Source organism: Candoia aspera, chromosome 4 (genome assembly GCF_035149785.1).
Source record: "Candoia aspera isolate rCanAsp1 chromosome 4, rCanAsp1.hap2, whole genome shotgun sequence".
Classification (NCBI taxonomy): Eukaryota; Metazoa; Chordata; class Lepidosauria; order Squamata; family Boidae; genus Candoia; species Candoia aspera.
In genome coordinates, this window is record NC_086156.1 from 44956902 (window position 1) to 44980504 (window position 23603).

A 23603-nucleotide genomic window follows, 5' to 3' on the forward strand; every position below is an offset into this window, starting at 1 on the left:
TTTGGGGTGGAGGGGAAGGGAGTGGCCTGGAAGTTATATTATAAACAGAACAGTTCCAAAAACTTTGACCACACTGGTTGAAAGTCTTTGTCGAAAAAGGACTAATTAAAATGTTGACAACACACATGAGTAATCCATTGCTGCAAATTAGGTATAGACTTTACTTTCCAATATTTCATAGTAATTCTTTTAGTCAACCCCATGCCTGAAAAATCTATAATTCTTAATATCTTGATTGATTCCAAATACTTGGGCTGTAACCTCTTACAGTGTATGCATCTTTATCATACAGCGATTGATTCAGAGTTGTCTTCTTCCGGTTCAGTAGGCAATAATAATATGACAGGACTAGAGAAGTGCAGTATATTCAGATCTTGTAATGGTATGTGGGAATGATCTTGGGAGACAGGAGGAAGAGACATAGACTAGACTATAGTAAGATAAGAGGCAGCTGAGTCTGCACAAGGAACGGGGCATGGCAAAGTGTATTCTCCTACTTTATTATCCTGTACTGCCCTACTTAGAATACTGAACAAGAAACATGTCCACCAACTACAGTACAGGAAGTGGAGGTCATCAAAATTACATGAAATAGCTTTGAACTGCTGGGTTAGGACATCTGTTCTTGTCACTTTTGGTGGCCAGACTGCTAAAATTAGCATATAATACAGTGTCATATGGTCCTATATGTATATTACAATATTTAGTTCCTGTACCTCTGAGTGCAGAAGTCTCTATTCATTTAACAGCAAACCTTTCTAGACTACCCCAGAGCTTACTGGAGGGATAGAAGGACAGATCATCTTCTGATGATCAGAAGGCTGCTGTTAGCAAATTTCATTAACAGGCTAAAGCCCAGTTGGCTAGCTATCTAATCAATTAGTGGATGCTATGAGTTTGGTAAAGAAATTTTATGCCTCCTAAAAGGCTTCTTTTTTTTTTTTAATATGGGGAATTGTTTATCATGTGAACTAAAAAAACCATTAAATTAAAAATCATCTGGCCATTCAGATCTTCAGATATAATGCTAATAGTAATGCTGTGTTGAATTCTGCGATGTAATCTAAGAAACTTGCATCATTACTTTTAGGATACCAATCACGGTTTTCTAAGATAAGGGTATTTTCCCATCTAGATGGGAGTCTGTCTGCCCTGATGCTCTCTAAATGCTCTTTCCTGAGTTCTGATTAATTCATTATAGATGGCAAGTTAAATGAATTAATTGCAGAAGCAAGGGAGATTTCCAAAAATCTGCAGAAAATCTATTTTCCTATCCATAAAGGGATATCAGACTTGATGTCAAATGGGTCTCTCTCTAGGGATAGCACTCTATCTGCTCTGAGTAGCTACCTGACTAACCTCCAAGGTGGAAGGTCTCTGAAGATGGAGAAGGTATTGGTGGCTGAATGTCCCATATTGTGATGGGCTACGGTAATGTAGCTGATTCTCAGGAAGGAGGGAGCAAGTAAAGAACTGAAGTTTGGCTGGATTGGTTCCTTGTCATTCTTGGGCTAGGCGTGACACACATAACATTGAGAGAAGCCCAAGGGTCACGGCAGATAAGTGATAATGCAAGTGGACGTGGTTGAGGTTTTATATTTATTTTTGTGGTTTTGGGAAGGAATGTTGATGTCTTTTTTAAACAGTTAAGAAGATTGTTTTAATATATGTGCTATGGTGTAAAACCACATGACCTCTTTTCAGCAATTATGTTCTGAGGAGCACCAGGTATCAGAAAAAAGAGGCTTGGAGGCTAGAAGATATTCTCACCATCTACTGCATGGGCAGATTCACATGATGGAAACCAATCCTTCTGTTCCTTAAACCTCGAATACAATATGGTGCTTCATCGGGCTAATAGAAGAAAGTGAACATTCAGTCTTTTGTTGGTAAAAATCCAGCAATTCAGGAATCAGTCTTCCTTGTCTGTTTTAAAACAGAACTTCTATTGTGTCATTCTGATTCTTGAAATGCAAATTATGAAACAAGATTAGGTAAAAGGTTTTTGCCCAGGAATAATATATACACTTAATATGGCTTTTATGGGATTTTAATGTTTGATTGCAATGAAAGAATACATTCACATGAATGTGTAGAATAGATACATCTATTAAAGCACATGTCCATACATATTCCATAGGCTGATATTCAGAATGGCTTGAAAAACTGTGAGGTTTGCCATAGAAGGGCTTTCCATGGTTGGAATGAATTTGATATTAGTGAAGATGAACCACTGTGGAAAAAATACATTTCTCAGGTAAGAATCTCCTCCGAGAATATTTTTATTATTTTAAGCACCTAAATGAGCTACGTTCATGTAAGCTAAGAAGTGCGTGGATCACAACCACCTAATGATGTGGTGGTGGTGATGGTGGTGGTACATGGAGAAATGCCACTCCATTTGATTTGAACTTCTCAGGTAGATTCCAGCTAGTACTCAGGTGACTTTAATCTTTGTCTGGATGGAAGTCTTGTATTTTTCTTCTGTTCTTTCAAAGTTTATTTAAATAAATATTTACACAATATTTTTGAGGGCTGTATTTATAAATCAAACCCTGATTTATAACAAAGGTGCATATAATTTTTTTCTTCAAATATTTTGAGATGTTGTATTAATTAAATTTGATTAATAAAAGGTGTTAAAACTCAGCACTATTACATTTTTAACATTTTTAATAGTATCACTTAAGGACCTCCCTTTTGAGGCATTGTGATTTGGGAGCTATTGCCTGCTACATCTTTCCACAGAAGATGTCATGCTTAATTTTTGAGGGACTGGGGAAAGGAATTTTTTTTATTTATTCCAAAATATTTCTGAAAAAAATTGTCTTCCTTTTCTTTGCAGTTTAAAAATCCTCTCATTATGCTCCTCCTGGCTTCTGCAGTCATCAGTGTTATAATGCATCAATTTGATGATGCCGTCAGTATCACTGTGGTAAGATTATTGTTTTGCATTTAAATGAAGAGGGTAGAATCTGGCCTATGGTTAAATTCCTTCAGCATTACCCACCATGGGCAGTGGTCATACATGATGAGGAATGTAGTTCTAGCAACATCTGGAGGGCCACTGCTTCATATCCATGCTTTAGATAAACACAACCCTCTGTATGTATGTATTAGTTATGCTGAGCTAATTTTTTTTCCAGTTATTTGCTTTAGATCAAATGGAATTGCTTTGCATTGCTTGCCATCCAAAATTGTTTTGTCCTTTCTGCATAATGTATGTTTTAACTGAAACATGCATTTTGAACTGGCTTTAAGAAATTGTCTCTGCTCAGTTTTCTCTGTTTATAAAGACCGGACATGTATTAAGATGGTACAGTATATCTAGTACTTTGAGGAATGCCTTTGGATTGTATGCATGGCAAAGTGGGCTTTGTCTTCCAAGTGAAGACTAAATATACTAAAAATATTTTTTTACTGTTCCCATTGTGAGGTTTTAAATTTAAAGAGAAACAAATTCTCTGTGCATCCACATTTCCTCTCATGTAACAATATTCTTCCTTTGCATAATGATATATTAACTGTTTGTATGGAGCTACACAGTAAAAGCAGTGGACACTTTATTCTTGTTCTCTCCTTTTTTCTGAAAATTTAACTGATTCTCCTGTATAAGACAAAGCTGTTTAAGGTACTGTTAAATAACACACTTGTTAAAATGGAAGCTCTGTAAACAATAGTGTTTGGATATAATTTAAACCAAGTCTAGAACTTACCAGGATGAGTCAGGCAAGGCTGATGTGCCTTGCCTATCTTTCCCCTCCTCTGCATTATCTATGCATCAGCCTGGCTGCCAGTCTTGCCAGTATACTATCTCCCCTTGGCCACCATTGCTGATGTTCTTGACTTTAAGTGCAGCATATTTCACTGGCCCATCCTGGCCTCTCCCCACCCCAGCCAAATGTTTCCAGGTCATGCCTTCTTCCTTCCTTACCTTGGCTTCAAGTGTGTAGTTTCCAACTGATGTGTTTGCCCCACCCTTCCAGTCTTCCCAGCGTGTTCCTTTTCCTACCTCCCCTTATGAAGTCAAAGATATTAGCAGTAGCTAAGGAAAGATGAGAAAAGGAAGCCCAAAGGCAATTGGATATGATGAAGTTGAAGCTAAGGACATTGGCAGGGCTATCCAACCAGCCTTCCTCATCTTCTCATAATGTTCCTTTCCCTTCCTTCTCTTACTTGGCATGAGCAGATACCAATGTCCTTGACTTTTACTTACTGTCCCTCTCCCTTAATACTTCTGTCCATGTCTGGACCAAGAGCTTTCAGTCTTAACACGGATAATCTGGAACCATGCATGGAATGGTTCATAGATGAATGTTTTGCATAGTATTAACATTTTGGATCTAAAAGTTATACCTAAATTATCGAATTAAATTACAGCCCATAACTTAAAGTGGCTTAAGAAATATTGGTAGCACAAAAGGAGGAAATAGGGATATTTTCAGTTTCTTCAAATGTCTTCTTGAACCTAAATGGAAATGATACTAGATAAATCAGAGGAACAAGTCTTGGTCTGGAGATTGGCAAGGAATAAAAATCTTGAAAAATGCTTTGGTTCTCATTTTATACATCCATTAAAGGTGTGTCCCTAACTTTGTCTTTTGCATTAAAAATATCTTTAGACACATTGGAGAAAACTCAAACGTATTTGAAATGGAGTTGAGTTTGAGATAGTTAACAAAAAAGACAGTATGTGAATAATGTAGGCTAAAAGATTCCAGAATTAATTTATTAGATTTTCTGTTCTTTTACATACTGGTATACAGTTAGTTTTTCACTTGATTCAGTAATAATGGACTTCTAAGTTTTTTAGTGAAGTTGCCTGCTTTTCAAGTTTGGTTTGTATCTCTTAGATAATTAGATTTTTTTAAAAATAAAAATAAATGGAAGATTATTGCATGAATTTGTTCTCTGAATAGAATCTAACCTGCATTTTTTCTTTATATGTTAAAAAGAAATTCTCAGTAGTATTTGTCTTCTTTCATACAGGCAATACTTATTGTTGTTACAGTTGCCTTTGTTCAGGTAAGAATTTCTCATTTGCTTCACTCCAGCCACTATTTGTTGAGTATTTACTATTGTTATGCCAATTAAAACATTTAGGAGTCTGTTTGTAAGTTGATTCTTTTCTATTTTCTTTCCTCTTAATGTGTTTATACATATTCGAGAAGAGAAATATTTACTGAAATATATATTCAGCAGGATACAAAGGACATGAGGGACTAACCTTATCTGTACAATAATAACAACATTTTGCCTGCTGAAATAAAGAAATCCCTAGAAAAGAAGAATTTCCTTCTGCAACCTCTTAATAAATACGTTGGGATAGGGCTCACAACTGGAGAAGTATTGATATACCTATTTCTGATACAGGCTATTTGATATAAAGCTGAATCTCTGAGTATGTATATACCGTATGTCTAGTAATAGGCACATAGTACAAACTGCAGTAGTATCTACTGTGCATGATCAAGAGGCCACACAGGACACTAGTGCTGAGCAAAACTACTGGATGTCATCTCTCGATTATGCCACTGGATGCTAATGCGGCCCATAGACCCTGTGGAGTAATTAAAGTGAATCATGACTGATCTTCTGGAGGCAGTAGTAGCATCCCAGTAGTAGTGTGATCAATTGGCCTCTTTACCCAGATTATGGAAGAGCCTTCTGAAGTGGAGAAGTCAGTGTGAGTCACATGTGATGAACTGGGCAGTTCCCTCCATCACCAGCCATACCAGTTGCTCCAAAGAAGGTGGCCAGCTGCCATGAAGGAGTCACATGGCTCTCATGATTGGGCTGACCCAGGATGAGCCACTACAAGGGAGGGAGGGAAAGGAGGCACAAAGATTGGAATATTATGCAGATAACTTAACCCCAGCCCTTAAAAAAAAATCTCTTAACAATTTTGCACATGTGTAAAATAACAGAAATCAACAGAATCACAGCTATGCAAAAATCTTATGCGTATACCGAAGTCTGGTCTCTGATTTCATGCTGTGTACTTGCAGGAATATCGTTCAGAAAAATCTCTTGAAGAATTGAGTAAACTTGTACCTCCAGAATGCCACTGGTAAGGGGTAGCTTATTCTGGTTTTAGATGTCAGTGATGTGTCTGAAGATGAACTCCTAATTTCATATTGTGACAAATGGCTGAACCTGTGATTTATTTGAACTGGTTTCTGTCTGGTAGTAATTATTTTGATGTTTTCACTTTAATTATAAAATGTCATCCTATCTGAAGATTACAATGAGTAGTATAAAATAATCTTAGTAAATAAATCACAAACAGGGGTTCTTTAATTGACAGGGTTTTATGTTCATGTGTCATTGAAAGATAGTGAACGCAGACACTTTTGAGACACCCAATAATAACTGGTCCTTTTGAGGGGGAATCTATTTTGTTTGTTGAAAAATAGCCTATTTTTTCAGGGGTGGTTGTTGGGAGTACTATCTGTGATATGCTGCATTTTTTGTTTTAAATATATTGTCTTGGGTGCATATGAGCAGAGAGATATTTCATAATTATATTACATAAATAAATAAATAATGCAGTCTTTCAAATATATTTTTTGAGCTTTTTCTCATTTATGTATAAACAACTTGCTGGAGTTGTGGCTGTTAAGTTCACTCACCTGGATTCAGACATGCATACTTTAAATTCCGTCAACTGAGTATGAGCCCACTCAAGCCTGTTCTTAGTCCAGCCTCCTCTAAATTATCTTTCATAGAGTTTCTATAAGGCTCCACCTGACCATAGGTTTAATTCTGTACGGTAGATTTCATTAAAAATCTGGCAAATGCTAAATGTGAAAAAAATAGTTGTGCAAAAACCCAAGTATCTTCTCAGCACTCAATAGTTATAGTACAAATTTCAAAAGACCTTTAATAAAAGAGGACAAAATACCTACTTGCATTTTGATTCCTGCCCATATTGATGATCTTCAATCTCAATTTCTGCTTGAAATGGAACAAAGAACATCTGCAAGGGAAGATGTTTGGTAAAGCAAATCAAGCAAATTTTAGCTAGACATAACAGCTAGTGGAAAATTACAACTTGAATTTTATTTTAATTTAATTTATTCAATTTAGGGCGGCTCTGGGCGGCTCACAATAAAACCAAACAAGGTAGAAGATACAATATAAGTAGATATTGTAAAAAAAAACTATTAAAAAGGTGGGAAAAAGAACAAAATGGTGAATCTGGCCAACAACACCCACACATGCAAACATATCTGACGTGTTCCAACCACCTTAACCCAAGGCCTTGGAAAATAACCAGGTCTTGTTAGCCCTTTGAGGTAGTCCAGACAGGGAGGACAACAATGAATACTAGCTCTATCTTTATTGTAAGATTACTTTAACAGAGTCTTGCAAGTGTGAAAGTATGCCTCCCTCCTTTCCTTTTACTCTCTGGAAAACTAGGGAGGGTCCCTTCTGAAACGCTTCCTAGATCTCCTCTGCTTCTTTGGACTGAGATACCTTTTGTATGATGGTTGTCTAGTCTGTGGCTCTTCTTCCTGTCTCCCAAGGTTATTCCCACATACCATTGCTGTACAGGTCTTTAGGACTTTATGGAATGCCATCAGGGTGGGAATGATGTTAAATTGTTGGTCTTATTTAGCTATTAAATTTGGAGGTATTTCCTTTTTAACTCTGAAAATAAATTTGAAGAAATAATATATTCTACTGGGTTTTTATCTATTTGTGTCTCTCCAGTGTTCGAGAAGGGAGGGTAGAACATACATTTGCAAGAGACTTGGTTCCTGGAGATACTGTCTGCCTATCAGTGGGAGACAGAGTTCCTGCAGACTTGCGCCTATTTGAGGTATGAAGTCAATGACTCAGTGATTTAGTAAATAATAGAACTGACTTCTCTTTAAACTTCTAATAATATACATTCATAAGCTAATTTTAATCGCTGAATGCTATATTATATCAAGTAAAACTGTAAGAGAAGAAGCTATCTTATGCCCACTTCGTGACTATTGATATTTCATTGCTGTATACTTTTTCATCGGGTGGTTTATGGGACTGGAAATATCGCATGTGATTATTTTTGTAAATAACTGGGGAACAGTGATGTTTACCTAAGGTTTTAATTTAGGATGGTTGGATGAGTTAATTGTTGATTGTTTTCAACAGATATAATTTATATTTCAAGTCAGAATGTTTGTAGAGTGTCCTAACAGCCAGGAACCACGCTGAGACAAGGAACAGGTCTCTAGTGTTTTATTGCTGCTACATAACAGGAAAATCCTAACAAACTGAAGAAGCGTGGGAAAAACCCAGACATATAAACCCCAAAGGTTAAGGCGGGCCCGATCTGTGTCTCTTGGAATGGCTACCTAATTCCTCAGTGCTACGCATGCACTTTACAGCCTGGATGGGAGCCCCCTGCTCGCCATCCTTACTCATGACATCGAGATTTCACTATCAGTCCAAGAAGTTCAAATAGTTAATTTTAATTTTGAGTAATTCAATCATCTTAAAGGGCTAATTCATTGTAAATTTCCTAACAGCATTATTACGTATTTTATTCCTCTTAGGCAAGTGAAATACTTTCAAAGATGGGATTTGTTTCCCCAAAGCAGTGTGTTAACTGGATTCTACATGCTAATCTTATCAGATTTCCTGTTGTTTCTGTGGTATGGTTTGTTAATAATATAAAATCAGGGAGATGAAACCTAAAGTAAGTTACCCTAGAATCCTTGTATAATATAATTGTAACATCTTTGGGCACTTCAAATGAAATGGCTTTCTTTAAGCAACATCTCCATTCTGCTAAGCGTGCCTTGTCCCCCAATAGAAAAGTCTCAAGCTACTGAATACAGCCACTACCACTTTAAAGGTAGAATGTGTAATACAACTTTTTAATTTTATCTGTTTGCTCTCAAAGGCTATTGATCTCTCTATTGACGAATCGAGTTTGACAGGTGAGACAACTCCTTGCTCTAAATGCACTTCTCCCCAACCAGCTGCTACGAATGGAGATCTCACATCAAGAAGCAATATTGCTTTTATGGGAACACTGGTTCGATGTGGAAAAGCCAAGGTATTTTTCATCAAAGGATACCAAATTAATTGCTAAAAAATTAGGTCAGATATATAATATGTATTTATAAATATTGTCTTTACATTGTGTACTGGAAAATATATTATAAATTCTTTCAGTTGCCTGTTTTGTAACATTATAGTGTTGGAAAATGAATTGTTCACAACACTTGTATTACACTATTTCTTTTAATTAAGATGGAATCATAACAATTGAAGTATATCTTTATATTATGAATAGTGCTTAAATTAATGGAATTAAGTGCTTAAACCAATCTCTGTATGTCAGATTCTGTGGTGTCACTTATTTTCTCTTGATTGCTGGGATTCTTGCAAAGAATACTGGACCAGACCAACCTCAATTACATTTTGCAGTATATTTCTTATGTTCCTAAAAATGTATTTTGAGATTCAATCAACATAGATTACTCCTGCCTTAACTGTTCAGAGTCCCTGAGTACTTGTCCCTATTTTTTCAAAACTTTAAACTTTGATAAACCAGGCTGACTTCCTGGGTGAAGGAATTTGAACAATTTACTTCTAATTTTTTTGCTTTTGTTTTGTAGGGGATAGTTATTGGAACTGGCGAAAACTCTGAGTTTGGTGAGGTTTTCAAAATGATGCAAGCAGAAGAAGTAAGTAGCATTTCCAGAATAATATTATTATAAACCCTGACTGACTATTACATATGCAAAAATGATTTCATGAAACTTACTGTTGCTGAATAATTTCAAACTTGCATGCCAGGCTAATATCAATACTCTTAAAACCTTTTATAACATAGCATATGGATGCTTTAATACGGAAATGAGTCCACACATTGTAATAAATTTGAAGTGGGTACTAGCCTGAATTTAGATTCTTTAAGATTTAGGACTTAAGCCTGTATTTCTTTCATATCATAGTAGCCCTTTTAGAAAATACTGACAGAAGAGGAAAAGAATGAATTGGCAACTGTTAGATAGAAGTGTAGGGCTTTTCTAAGGGGTTCTTTAAAATGGTTTTATCCTGTTAATTTTATCATACATTTCAATGAATATGAAACAATTATGCAAATTGAGTGAGTTTATTGATATCAGCCTGACAATATTTTTCTTTTTTTTTTTTAATGAAGGCACCAAAGACACCTTTGCAGAGGAGCATGGATCTACTAGGGAAGCAGCTTTCCTTGTATTCTTTTGGTATAATTGGTAAGATATCAGTTAAGTTGTTGAGTGTTAATGTTTTGGACATACTGACTGTGGGAAGGGGAGTTAACATTAGGACAAGGATTGATGTTTAAAAGTTCTATTTATTTTTTATAGGAATAATTATGTTGGTTGGCTGGCTGCAAGGAAAACATATCCTTGACATGTTTACCATTGGTGTCAGGTAAGTTTCTTAAATATTCTGTCTTTACTATACTGTATGCAAAAACAGATGCCACAGCCTAAAGAACTCTTCATGAAACATAGAACTTATATTCAGTACTGCCAGGTATTGGGTAGATTCTGTCCCTGTGCAAATGTGTAAAAAATCTTAACTTTGCATCTACACTGTTAAACTCTTAGCTTGCAGAGATATAGCAGAGAAGAGTTGTGGGAGTTGTGGTGACCTCAGCAAACATCTCAGCGTTAGGCAGTGCTGCTTGCATTGATTCTGGATCAACAAATATGCTTGCCAGAGTTATTGCAGCTCTTCTGCTTTAGAGACCTCCAATTTGAAAAAAAACAAAACACTGGTCAGCTCCCCACTCCTCTTTGAATGCAGTTCTTCATGAAATGTGTCAGTGCTCCATTTTAATTTAGGCTTATAAGTAATACTTTTTTTCTGCATGTAATATTGGCACACAACTTAATTCACACATCCTTTTAATATTGCAGTTTAGCTGTTGCTGCCATCCCAGAAGGTCTTCCGATTGTTGTAACAGTCACACTGGCTCTTGGTGTCATGAGAATGGTTAAGAAACAGGCTATTGTCAAAAAATTGCCAATTGTTGAAACTTTAGGTAAGGTTAACTATAATGTGTAAAACTTCTGTAAATAACTAGGGACAATTTAAAATGTATATCAAAACAATTTGAGTGTAAATGACATGTCAGTGGATCAGAAGGCAGTGCCCCAGCATATCCAAAGTGTCCATTACAGCAAATTATAAATTATTGTAAAAATTAACCCTTATATTTCTGGAATAGTAAGTGTCTTATTTTTATAGGTATTTGTAAATATTCTACTTTTACTGTGTTTAAAAATTGCAAGAAATATTCTGCATGCAGTTGAAATGGCAGGCTTAAGCTGGGAATGTAGTTCAGTGATTAGCCCTTGTTTTTGGAAGAGCAAACATAATGCGTTGAGCTGGTGCAGAATTCAGCAGTGTGGCTGTTGGTCCCGGCCAAACATTTGGACCGTTTTAAAAAGAGCTTTAATTGTATGCACTGCATTGTACAGTGTATAGTATCTACACAGATGGAAAACCTGTCTAACTTTTAGAAGAGCAATGGAAACCCTGCTGTATTCATATGATCAGAGGTTGTGGAACTTTTCCTTGAGAGAGATGTCTAGCTCCCTTCATTTATGCTATTTCAATTGAAACAGCAGTTCTAAAATCAAAGCATTGAATTGAATGACAAATATTTGTCTGACGGCTGAAGTCTATGTCAAACAGACAAAATGTTTGGTCTGGCAAAAAAGAAAGAATTCGGTATGTTCATCGGAGAAAAATGGATGATCTCCTGTTTATTTGCCTTAGCTAAATCCAGGAGTCAGGAATAGATTTGGGCCTAAGAGCCAGTATCCATTTGCTGCCCAGAGTATGTCATTAGGTCAGGCCCCAACCCAAAGCTCCACTCCAAAAGTAATCATCCAGGTCACGGGGAGGAGCCACTAAAAGATCCAAAAGTACTTTGAAATGTCTCTTTCTTTGGAGCTGGTTCGTGATAGCCTTTGTCTTCCTAAGTGGAAAAGGCACATAGTGGCTGTTGCAGAGCAATACTCTCAGGTCCTTCATCCAGAGCACCTGCAGGCAGTGCTTGTCAGCTTGGCCATCCCAGTCCTTCCCCATGGACAGAGGTGCAGAATGGTGAAACCTGCTTCCCTTGCAATTGTTCCTGTTGGAACCTGAAAGGATAGCTCCAGCACTAATTATGGTAAAACTTTGGGGAAGGAGATTGGGCCTCTTTTTAGAGATGAACTGGCCTGAGCGTCTAGAGTAGGCCTGTGAGATGCCACAGGTTGGCTTCAATTTTAGGAGGTTTCCTATCATAGGCTTAAGCAAAGATTCTTTCCTATTATTTTGGATTCTGGACAGAGATTCTTCTCTTATATTCCATTGTTTTGTCCAAATCTGGCAAAGCTATTATGTGATGATATCATTTATGCTTTTCAGGATGTTGCAATGTGATTTGTTCTGATAAAACTGGCACTCTGACAAAAAATGAAATGACTGTTACTCATATATTCACAGCAGATGAACTACATGCTGAGGTATGTGATAATCAATGTGAGCATCAGTGACAGGTATTCTTTGTTTACTAAAGTCTAACGGTTCTGAAAACTTTAAACCTTGGCTTTAAACCTTTTTTCCTAGGGGCTTGTTGTTATTAGAGAAAACTGGTTTCAGTAGCTATTGGATGGTTGTTTCAAAACTGTATATGTATACTAATGGCTGTTATTATTATGGAAGAGGAAATGCTCTAGTTAAGTATCACAGATTAAGAAGTCTTCAGTGCAGAAATTATTCCGGAAATTGGGGTATTGAAGAAAATATTCGTTTGATTCAGAGAGGGAGAGGTTGTGAAGAAAGCCCTTAAACCCCCCATCTGTTTCAATAACAATAACCAAAGCATTTCTTTCTGCAGGTTCTGTAATGTCTTATAACAGGCAAACTGAATCATGCCTTTTAGGGAAGACTAAGGGTTAATGTTTCACAAATCACCCCTACTTTTCTTACATAATTTTTAAGATCATAAGGGTGAAAAAATAAACAAATGGCTGCTGTCCTGACTCCCAGGAAACACTCTGAGACAGGGAACTGTTCTCTAATGTTTATTGCTAATACATAACAGTAATCCTAACAAACTGAACAAGCGTGGGAAAAACCCAGCCATATAAACCCCGCAGGTTAAGGCGGTCCCAATCTGTGCCTCTTGGAATGGTTCACCAATTCCTCAGTGCTACGCATGTGCTTAACAGTCTGGAAGGGAGCCCCCTGCTCGCCATCCTTACTCATGACAGCTGCAGCTGTGATAACTGTGCTGATTATTTTGTCCCAGGTTACTGGAGTGGGCTATAACAGATTTGGAGAAGTCATTGTTGAAGGTGATGTTGTTCATGGATTTAGCAAATCATCTATTGGCAGAATTGTTGAGGTAAGCCTTGCATAGGAAAACTACTATCTTCTGAAATAGAGACACTTGTTTATTACAGTAACATTTGTTTTCCTCTTTCATAGGCTGGGTGTGTGTGCAATGATGCTATAATCAGAAACAACACTTTAATGGGAAAACCAACTGAAGGAGCTTTAATTGCGCTTGCTATGAAGGTAGGAAGTGCACTGAAGCAATAGGGGTGATATTAATATAAAACTATAGGATGATATGTATTCCAAAAAAGTGTTTATGGTGAGCTGTGATTGTATTATTATTATTGTTGTTTTGGACACATATGTTAGACCTCCCATGCTGGTTGGGGAATTCTGGGAGTTGAAGTCCACACATCTTAAAGTTCTCAAGGTTTAGAAACACTGTGTTAGACTAACAAAGGTATTGTAATATAAGTTTTTATTAGTTGAAGCCTACTATGAAAGATGAAGCAATGCAAGACAAAGTAATATATGTGCATATAAACGCATATTATATAAAGACCATAAATAAATACATAATGCAATCTAGTGAATAAAATCCAATTTCAGAAGCTTATTCTGAACTAGCAGTTTCTGGTGGTGAATAGGCATAGAAAGAGCCATAAAAAGTCCTTTTATTCTGATTATTCTTTTATATAATCCCAAAATATTTGGCAGTTTTGGGAATCAAAATACCAAAATTTCAAATTCCAGCCATTTTTATTGATTCATATAGATTTGTCCATGAAATTTTGAAAACAGGAGCTTTTAATTTCCATTTTTCTAGGTGGTTGTAAACTAATGAATCAGTTAAGATGTTGTTTGAGGTCTAATGAATAGTTGATGATTCTGAGGTCTAGCATTTGAAATGGTTCTAAAATTAGTAAAACCTTCTATATTAACTGTTCTATAGCTTAGGCACTAGTATATTTTTTAAAAAAAGAAAAATTATCTGGTGACTTGGTTATGGGCATTGGCAATATCGGAAAGTACGCTATGGATAGAATGGAAGAATCAAGTGGAAATCTGATGTGTATTTAATTGAATACAGGTGTAGTAGAGTTCAGAGTATGTTCAAATATAGATGCTGAAGAAACCAACAATGTGAAGATACTTTTTTGTTCTGTAACAATTCTGTAAAAGGATTTTTAATCTGGAACATTTTCAGTTGCTTTTTCTTGCCATAAGATAGCATCTTGACAATTAGAGAAGTCTTTATAGGATTGTAGCTTATTTAAAAGAACCACCAAAAGTTCTTTTACCCAAATGTTTTAAGGTTGGGCCTTGTGAATGCTGCTTCTGTTATGCAAAACTTCAGTTATATTCTGTTTAAATTTTTTATAATTAATGTACAATTATTTCAACTTTAGATTCTTTTAATCAAAGTATAACGTTTGGTGACAGGGATTGTTTATCTGCATAAACAATTAAACAGTAATTCTTGGCTCTGCTAAAATTGCCCCCCCCCTTTCACAAAAAACATGTCTGGATTCTGTGTAATTCTGGTGGAGCACCTAGAGAATTTGGAAAAAATAGATAGAGTGACTCTTTCTAACATTTGCTAAGAAATTTTACTGAAAAGAAATTGAAAGTGGACTATCTAACTATAGTTATAACCTTTGCTAAGAAAAAGTACTAAAGGGAAATTAAAAGTAAACATTGTGAACACAGTTGAAAGAAATAAATGGAGCTTAGTATGTAGATGATATAAAGAGAGAGGGTATATGAGTAGGTTATGTATTGCCAGAAGGAAATAGAACAGTGATGTAGGTTAGAAGAATTGATAATGTCTTTTGTTTTCATAGATGGGTTTAGATGGAATCCAGCAGGATTACATAAGAAAAGCAGAATATCCTTTCAGTTCTGAGCAAAAATGGATGGCTGTTAAGTGTGTACATAGAACCCAACAGGTATGCCCATTACTGAATTTTCAGTAGGATTTCTTATTTTCCTTCAACCTATTTTTATAACATGCAGTGATAGCATTCTGCTCCTGTGTACACAGGAGAAGAACTTAGAGTGAAGGTAATGTTGTAAGCATAATTACTTGAAAAAGAAACTGTAACTATAAGTAAATCCAGCTGAGCTGATGTGTAACTGGCATATGTCTAATTTTGCAGCGTTTTCAGCCTTGTAACAATGTATCACTTGTCCCAGTGTGGTTTAATTAAATGAAAAAAAAAAGCTTTGGGGGGAAGGTTTGTTGTGCTCTCTGATGCTGTTGATAAACAAGTACGAGAACTAGTATGGGAGAATGATTAAAATGTTGGCCTGGAGAGACGATTCACATCTCAGTTCAGACATGAGCTCAGGGGGTGACTTTTGCACAGTTACTTTCTCTCAGCCCAACCTAATGCAGAGGGTCATTGTTGAGAGGATAAAATGAAGACTGCTCTGAGGAACCGCTTTGAGCTCCCTAGAGGAAAGGCAGAATGTACTTGTAGGAAAATAATAAGAAACATAATACAATAAAAGGGAGGATAAGAAACAGGATGTAATTCCTCTTAAGAGTCCTGTGTATTGCAAGTCTGTGTTTTCATTTTATATTCTCTTTAAAAAAAACTCAGTTCTTCAAGTTAAATGATGGAGAAGCAATACAGGTGTTCCTTGGGTTACGACGGCAATTGGGACTGGAATTTCCAACACTAAGTGATGTGGTTGTAAAGTGCCATGTCATGTGACTGCATTGCTTAGTGATGGCAATCCTGGCAGACCTGGTTGTTGTCATAACCACAGGACTGTGCAGGTCATTAAGTGGGAAGAGGCAGGAGTTCCAGGCAAGCAGGTCAGTGGGTGAGAGCTACAGGCAGGTGGGTAGGTGTGTGGGTGCTGCAGGGCAGTGGGCAGGTGCCATGGGCAGGCACTACTGAGTGTGGGAAAGTGCACAGGTGTAATTATTTGCCCTCCCATTCCAAGCCTGCCTACAAAACCAGGTCTTTAATCTTTTGCGGAAGTCCAGGAGCGAGGGGGCTTGTCTCACCTCTGGGGGAAGGATGTTCCAAAGGGCGGGAGCTACAGCAGAGAAGGCACACTTCTGAGACCCCGCTAGATGGAATTCTTTTATAGATGGGGCCTGTAACATGCCCTCCCTGCATGACCGGATGGGCGGGTTGATGTAATAGGGATGAGATGGTCCCTCAGATATCCTGGTCCCATGCCATGTAAGGCTTTAAAGGTGATAACCAACACCTTGAATTGGACCCAGAAGCAAACTGGGACCCAGTGCAGCTCATGCAACAAAGGTGTTATGTGTGCAAATCTTGGAGCACCCAAGATTGTGTGTGCGGCCGCATTCTGGGCCAGCTGTAGCTTCCGGATATTTTTCAAGGGTAGCCCCATGTAGAGCGCATTACAGTAATCTATATGGGAGATAACCAGGGCATGAGTGACTGTTCGGAGGGCCTCTCGGTCCAGGAAAGGGCGTAACTGGTGCACAACACAAAGTTGCACAAAGACCCTCCTGGCCACGACTGCCACCTGCTCTTTGAGCAGGAGTCGTGAGTCCAAGAGGACCCCCAAGTTACGCACCGGATGTGTCTGGGGCAGTGCGACCCCATCCAGCACTAAAGATGACAAGTTCCTAGGACACAAGGTGCCATCAATCCACAGCCGCTCCGTCTTACTAGGTTTCAGTCAAAGCCTGTTGTTCCCCATCCAGGCCCCCACAGCCCCCAGACACTTGGAAAGGGTGGTCACAGTGTCACTTACTTCACGTGGGATGGAGATGTACAATTGAGTATCATCAGCATACTAATGATACCTCATCACATGGTGATGAATGATCTCACCCAGCGGTTTCATGTAGATGTTAAAAAGGAGAGGGGAGAGTACTGATCCCTGCGGCACCCCACAAAGAAGGGGCCGTGGGGCCGATCTCTCCTCCCCTATCAACACCGACTGGGACTGGCCCTGGAGGAAGGAGGCGAACCAGCGCAAGACTATGCCGCCTACCCCCAACTCCCTGAGTCACCCCAAAAGGATACCATGGTCGATGGTATCGAAAGCCGCTGAGAGGTCAAGAAGAGCCAGGATGGATGCACTGCCTCCATCCCGCTCCCGCCAGAGATCATCCATAAGTGTGACCAATGCCATTTCCGTCCCATAACCGGGCCTGAAACCTGACTGAAAGGGGTCTAGATAATCTGTTTCATCCAGGATCCTCTGGAGCTGCAACGCCACCACTTTCTCAACCACTTTCCCCAAAAAGGGGAGGTGGGAGACTGGGCAAAAATTATCCAGTATGCTGGGGTCCAGCGATGGTTTCTTGAGAAGGGGGCGCACCAGCGCCTCCTTGAAGGCTACCGGAAATACCCCCTCTCTCAAAGATGCATTTATCATCGCCTGGACCCAACCACATGTCCCCTCCCGAGCTGCCTTCACCACCAGGAGGGGCATGGATCTAATTGGCAAGTGGTGGTGTTTACAGTCCAGAGGATCCTGTCCACTTCCTCAGGCCCAACAGGATCAAACTGTTCCCAGATAACAAGGCAAGAACGTTCCCTGGGTATCTCCCCAGATACTGCCTCATGCTCAGAGTCCAACTTGGAGCGGATCTGAGCGATTTTATCCTGCAGATGCCTGGAAAACTCCTCAGCTCAGCCCTGAAGATGGATCTCTAGGTCCCCTTTCCCCAGAAGGGATCGGGTAATCTTGAACAGGGCCGCCGGGCAGCATTCTGCGGATGCAATAAGACCAGAGGAATACTGGCGTTTCGCCGCCCTTACCACCACAAGGTAGGCCTTAATAGCCGCTCTAGCTTGTGTTCGGTCAGATTCGGTCTTTGTCTTCCTCCATCGGCACTCTAGGAGTCTCTTAGTCTTCTTCAGAACCCTCAGCTCCTCTGTGAACCACGGGGAGTGTCGGGTTTGATGGGATAAGAGAGGCCGCACAGGCGCGATCCTGTCCAAGGCCCCGGCTGCCTCCCTATTCCAGGCGGCAGCCAGGGCCTCTGCTGGACCATGCAGCAGATCCCCGGGTATAACCCCCAGCTCCCTCTGAAACCCTACTGGGTCCATTAGTTGCCTGGGATCATTAGCAGCCTTGTTTAATGTGATTGGCTTCCTGTTGGAGGAGGGAAGGAGGAATGAGTGACTATTGGCTGCTGTCGATTGTTTGTTAGACGTTTAATCACATATGCTTGGAGCTGGGTATGATGTGGACAGAATCCAATGATATGACTCGATAATCTTGGGAGATTATCTGAGATTCCTTTAATTCGTCTTGCACTCTGAGGAAGTGGACAGGACCCACTGTAGCATGAGGATAGCCACTTATGCATTTGATTCCTGTTCCTCCTGGCTGACTAGCTCCCAAGAAGGGGGTGAGTCCCTGAATCTCAGAGGTGGTGAATGTTCTTTTAAAGGAAGGGGTTGTGCCAGTTGCCTTGAAAAAGATGATGATACACTCCTTCCTGAATTTGTCCTTCAATCAAGTGACAACTACCTCCCTGTTTCCAACCTTCCTTTTCTTGGGAAGGTCTGGAGAAGGTGGTAAGCACCCAGTTAAAGAGGAACCTGATTGAAGCAGATTATCTTGACCTTTTTCAGTCACTATGCATGCCTCTGGTAGGGGAGAGAATCTGCATAAGTTATTCTTATGAATGACCTGCAAAAGGATCTTGATGAAGAGAATGCGGCTTTCAGCACTCTTGATTATATTATTTTTCTGGAGCTCTTGCAGGGATTAAAAATTGAGGGCATCATTGTATTACAGTGGTTCTGCTCCTTCCTTAGCAGGCAGTTTCATTTGGCAGTGATAAGGGATAAGAGGTTAAGTGCCTGGCCATTTCTTTGCAGGGTGCCACAAACCTGGCCTTGTCTCTCATCTTATTTAACATCTATATCATGCTGCTGGGAGAGGTGATTGTCAGTTTGGGATAAGGTGTCATCAGTATGTTGATGATGCCCAGCCATACAGCTCCATTCTGGACCAAGCTAAAGATGTAGAAGTAGTAATTCAGAATTTGGAGGCTGTGAAGGGACAGATAGAAAAAAACAAGCCCAGTTGAATCTCAGCAAAATAGGGTGGATGTTTGTTCAGAAGCACCATGGTAGTTCCAGTATTGATTCTGGATATAGTCATAATCTCCCTGAAGGAGCAAGTTGTATATTTTGGGGAGTATTCAGCAGCAGGTAGAGGTTATGGCTAGGGGAACCTTTTCTTGTCTATAGCTGGCACCAACTCCAATCAGTTTTGGAACAAAATGTACTAGTTATAGTTACACACTCAACTACCTCATGTTTGGATTATGGTAATTCACTCTACTTAAGGCTATCATGGAAGACTATTGGGAAACCACACTTGATACAAAATGCAGCTGCCTACTTGCTGATAGATAAAAGCCTTTAGCAAGTTAACATTTATATTGGAGGCACTACATTGGTGGCCTGTAGGTTTTGGGGTTACTATTCAAACTTCAGGTTATTATCTATATAGCCTTTTATGGCTTGAGTCCTAGGTATCTGAGGGGTCATCTGCTCTACGTAAAATATGATCATCTGTGGCATGTAAGCTGGGTCAGGGGCTTCCTGTGTGCTCCTGGCCCTCAAGAAGTGAGGGGTCTGGATTCTAGAGGCAATCTTTTTGTCTGGCAGCCCTGGAAGAGCTGATCCTCGAGGTCAGGAGAGCTCCTATTTAATCTTTCTGAAGTAAGTTAAGATTATTCTTTTAGAAGACTAGGTTATCAGCCTTAGAATGGTTTGTTTGGGTGCTTTTTTTAGTTGCTGCATTTCTATTGTTACATTTTTATGATTTATGTTATGTTTTGATGGTTTTATTATGCAAGCTGCCCAGAGAATGATTGGGATGGTATAGAACTGAAATAAATAAATAAATAAATAAATAAATAAATAAATAAATAAATGTTCTTTTAGGACAAACCAGAGGTTTGCTTTATGAAAGGTGCTTATGAGGAAGTGATTCGATACTGTACAACTTACAATAACAAAGGGCACAGCTTACCACTTAACCAACAACAGAGAGATCTTTATCAGCAAGAGAAAGCATCTATGGGCTCTGCAGGACTTAGAGGTAATGCTATGACTCATGATTCTGCCCATACCTGAGGATTGTGTTTTGAAAACAAATGTCTTCTGAGAAAGCCTGTTCCATACAGTAGCAATGTCATTTTAGTATTTGTCCCCAGAATATAGAAAGGGAATGAGCTGAAGTAGAATAAGTTAAAGTATTTAAGTCTCAATTTAATCAGGGAACTAGTTTATAGCACCATCTTATGTATTTGTATTCAAAATTGAGTCTTGAATACCTAAAGTAAGTCTGACTAAACGCTGTATGAAAGTGAAGTTTTAGATTAAAGAGGATTACTAAATTAGAAGGAGAACAGAAATATGCATCTTCGTAATAATTTCCCTCACAGTTTAGGAAAACACATTTTTTGTTATATTGACATTAATTGATTAGTTATATAAATAAAAACTATTTTTTGGAAACTTTTGAAGCCTCTGAGATACCATGTTCAGGCATCTGTGCATTTTACAATAATATTCTATCAATGTTCTTCCTCTCATAATTGAAGAAAAGTGACTATATATTTTCTGTTGTCTTAAGTCAGTGGCACAGCTAACAATACTGTTTCCTTTATTTTGAAAGTTCTGGCTTTAGCTTCTGGTCCTGAGCTTGGACAGCTGTCCTTCTTGGGTCTGGTTGGAATTATTGATCCTCCTAGAACTGGTGTAAAAGAAGCTGTTGCTGCGCTGATTACTTCAGGAGTAGCAATAAAAATGATCACTGGGGATTCCCAGGAGACTGCAGTTGCCATTGGTATGAACAGACGTGTTTTTCCTTCTGTGAATTTTTGTTAGTAATTATTTTACCAGGACAAACGTATATTAACATGTGAGTTTTCCATTGATTTTGAAACTGGTTACTCTGTGGTTACAATATAACTCTTCTTTCTATAATCTCTCCTGTCTAATCATCAAAACCATAAATTATAAGTTCATTTTTTTTCTGTTTTATGCAAAAAGTCCATAAGGGGTTTCCAGTCAGCAATAAATATACATACTGTCTTTTCTCTGATCAAAGAAATCAATTTAGCCATCTCAGCAAGTTCCATCATCTTCATAAACTATTCTTCCATTGTGGGTAGTGCCAGATCTTTCCATCTTTGTGCATACAATAATCTCACTGCAGTTAATCATGTACAAAAACAAAGTTCCATGACTTTTTTCCAACTGTTTGTCCATCAATCCCAAAAGAAAAACCTCTGGTCTCAGTTGTACTGTATATTAATCTTTAAAATCCTCTGAATCAGTGTGTGTACAATATTCAGTCCAAAATTTTCTGGCTTTTTTACACATCCACCAAACATGACAAAATGTCCCTACTTGTTCACATTTCAAACACAAATTTGAAGTGTATGTATGTGTGTATGCACACCCACACCCACATACAGTATACCTACACCCATTGCTATAGTACAATGTGCATTTGCAGTGTCTTTATGCATATGAGTAGCTAACAGAATGATTACTAAGAATTTAGCAATTCTACTGTATCCAAGTCCACGGTGTCCTTTAATTGTAATAGCCAAGTAATTTTACTTTCTTTCTTTTTTTTCCTAGCCAGTCGCTTGGGATTGTATTCCAAAAACTCTCAGTCAATCTCGGGTGAAGAAGTAGACACACTGGATATACAGCAGCTTTCACAAATAGCACCTAAGGTTAATTTTATATTGAGGGGAAGTGGTTTTGGAGAGTAGAGAATTCTTGAGTTTGTACACTAGTAGATTTCAGTTCTTTATAATTTAAGAAACTATATAAACTGCTGATGCTTATACTATTAATGTATAACAACCTAATTAGAGAGCTAAAACATAATTGTCACACTTCCTTATAGCTGCTGATTTTTTTGTTAGAAGGTATGAAACAAATAAACATGGTTGCATGTTCTCTTTCAACATTAGTTTCAGTAATGCAACACAAAATTTTACAGAAAAAAGTGACATTTGACAAAATTGTGCAAATGTAAAGTATCCTCTCTTTACCTGGAGGATACTGTTCTTATATTACCTAAGGAATTTTTTTACATATATTTCAGTATAACTTAGATTGGTTTATCAGGGTTTTTGTTTGCTTTACATAATGCATGCCATAAGGTGACTATGATTCCATATTATTTTACAGAAAGAAAGCAGCATTGTCTTTCTTTTTATTTCTTTACACACCTGTGGATGCTAAATGCTATCACTGTGTAATTTTTACCAAGTGCTAAGTGCTATTGCTGTATAATTTTTATAACCCCAATTTACACCCCAAGCCTGCTCTTTTCCCTGGAAGGTCTTTGGAGTAATGTATGGAAGCATAATATGATTGGATTATTTGCTGAGTTTGTGTTCTGAATTATAGATTTGCAAGCAAGCTTTGCAATTTGATAAAGGGTGCTGGTTTACATTTTGCCTTGTTTAGTTTTTTTTAATAATGAAAAAATCTCAGTGGGCTTACTTGACTCTAAAATTTTCTTTTCATTGTATGGAATCACATAGATTTTCTAGTGAGCAGATTCTCCCTTTAAGTATTCCCTGAAAGTGGAAATAGTATCATTGTAGGGTTTGGGGGCATTTAACAAAAAATTCGTTTTTTTACTGGAGCCATTTTAGTGCACTGCAAGAGAGAATAAGGAGAAGTTGGGGGGAGTGAGGGAGACTAGGTAGACCATATGAATGTAATAGGAGAAAAAGAAGTAGAATATTTGTTGCTGGAAAACTATTCTTTCCTTTTCTGCTCAGCTGTTTTCTTATAGAAGAGAATATCTGTAGCTCAGGGTTGAACTGTGGAGTCCTTGGTGCTCTCTGAGCTTGGTGGTTTGCTTGAAGACATTTCATTACCTGACTAGGTAACATCATCAGTGCTAGTGGGTAAGAAAACCAGACCCTCCCCCCGACACTGGCAGGGCAAGCTACTGTATATAAACAGGGAGCAAGCCCCACACTCAGTAGCACTCTTACCTAGCCAGGTAATGAAATGTCTGCAAGCAAACAACCAAGCTCAGAGAGCACCAAGGATTCCACATCTGTCTTCTTACTTGCATGGCTCTGTAGGCAAGAGGTTAATATTGTAAAGCCTAACTTTTACAATAGTTGAAACCTTAATGTTTCCACCTCTTAGGTAGCAGTCTTCTACAGAGCCAGCCCCAGGCATAAACTGAAAATTGTTAAGGTATGTATCTGCTTTCAAAACAAACATTCTCTAATTCAAAAAATGACCAGCTGAATTTTT

General features: G+C 38.3%; 1 protein-coding gene across 3 annotated transcripts in view; it reads left to right on the forward strand.

The window, feature by feature from the left end:
- Positions 1 to 23603, forward strand: part of ATP2C1 (ATPase secretory pathway Ca2+ transporting 1) — a 49147-nt gene that overhangs the window by 14359 nt on the left and 11185 nt on the right. For 2 of the 3 annotated variants that reach the window (XM_063303974.1, XM_063303975.1), the window contains 18 exons: positions 2141 to 2257; positions 2846 to 2935; positions 4990 to 5025; positions 6009 to 6070; positions 7717 to 7825; positions 8897 to 9052; positions 9618 to 9686; positions 10166 to 10241; positions 10356 to 10422; positions 10914 to 11038; positions 12415 to 12512; positions 13301 to 13396; positions 13480 to 13569; positions 15174 to 15278; positions 20241 to 20397; positions 20977 to 21147; positions 21951 to 22048; positions 23493 to 23543. In XM_063303974.1, the coding sequence (XP_063160044.1) occupies positions 2141 to 2257; positions 2846 to 2935; positions 4990 to 5025; positions 6009 to 6070; positions 7717 to 7825; positions 8897 to 9052; positions 9618 to 9686; positions 10166 to 10241; positions 10356 to 10422; positions 10914 to 11038; positions 12415 to 12512; positions 13301 to 13396; positions 13480 to 13569; positions 15174 to 15278; positions 20241 to 20397; positions 20977 to 21147; positions 21951 to 22048; positions 23493 to 23543 (1773 nt within the window). The remainder of the gene's footprint in view (positions 1 to 2140; positions 2258 to 2845; positions 2936 to 4989; positions 5026 to 6008; positions 6071 to 7716; positions 7826 to 8896; positions 9053 to 9617; positions 9687 to 10165; positions 10242 to 10355; positions 10423 to 10913; positions 11039 to 12414; positions 12513 to 13300; positions 13397 to 13479; positions 13570 to 15173; positions 15279 to 20240; positions 20398 to 20976; positions 21148 to 21950; positions 22049 to 23492; positions 23544 to 23603) is intronic. The other variant, XM_063303976.1, reaches the window with a different exon arrangement.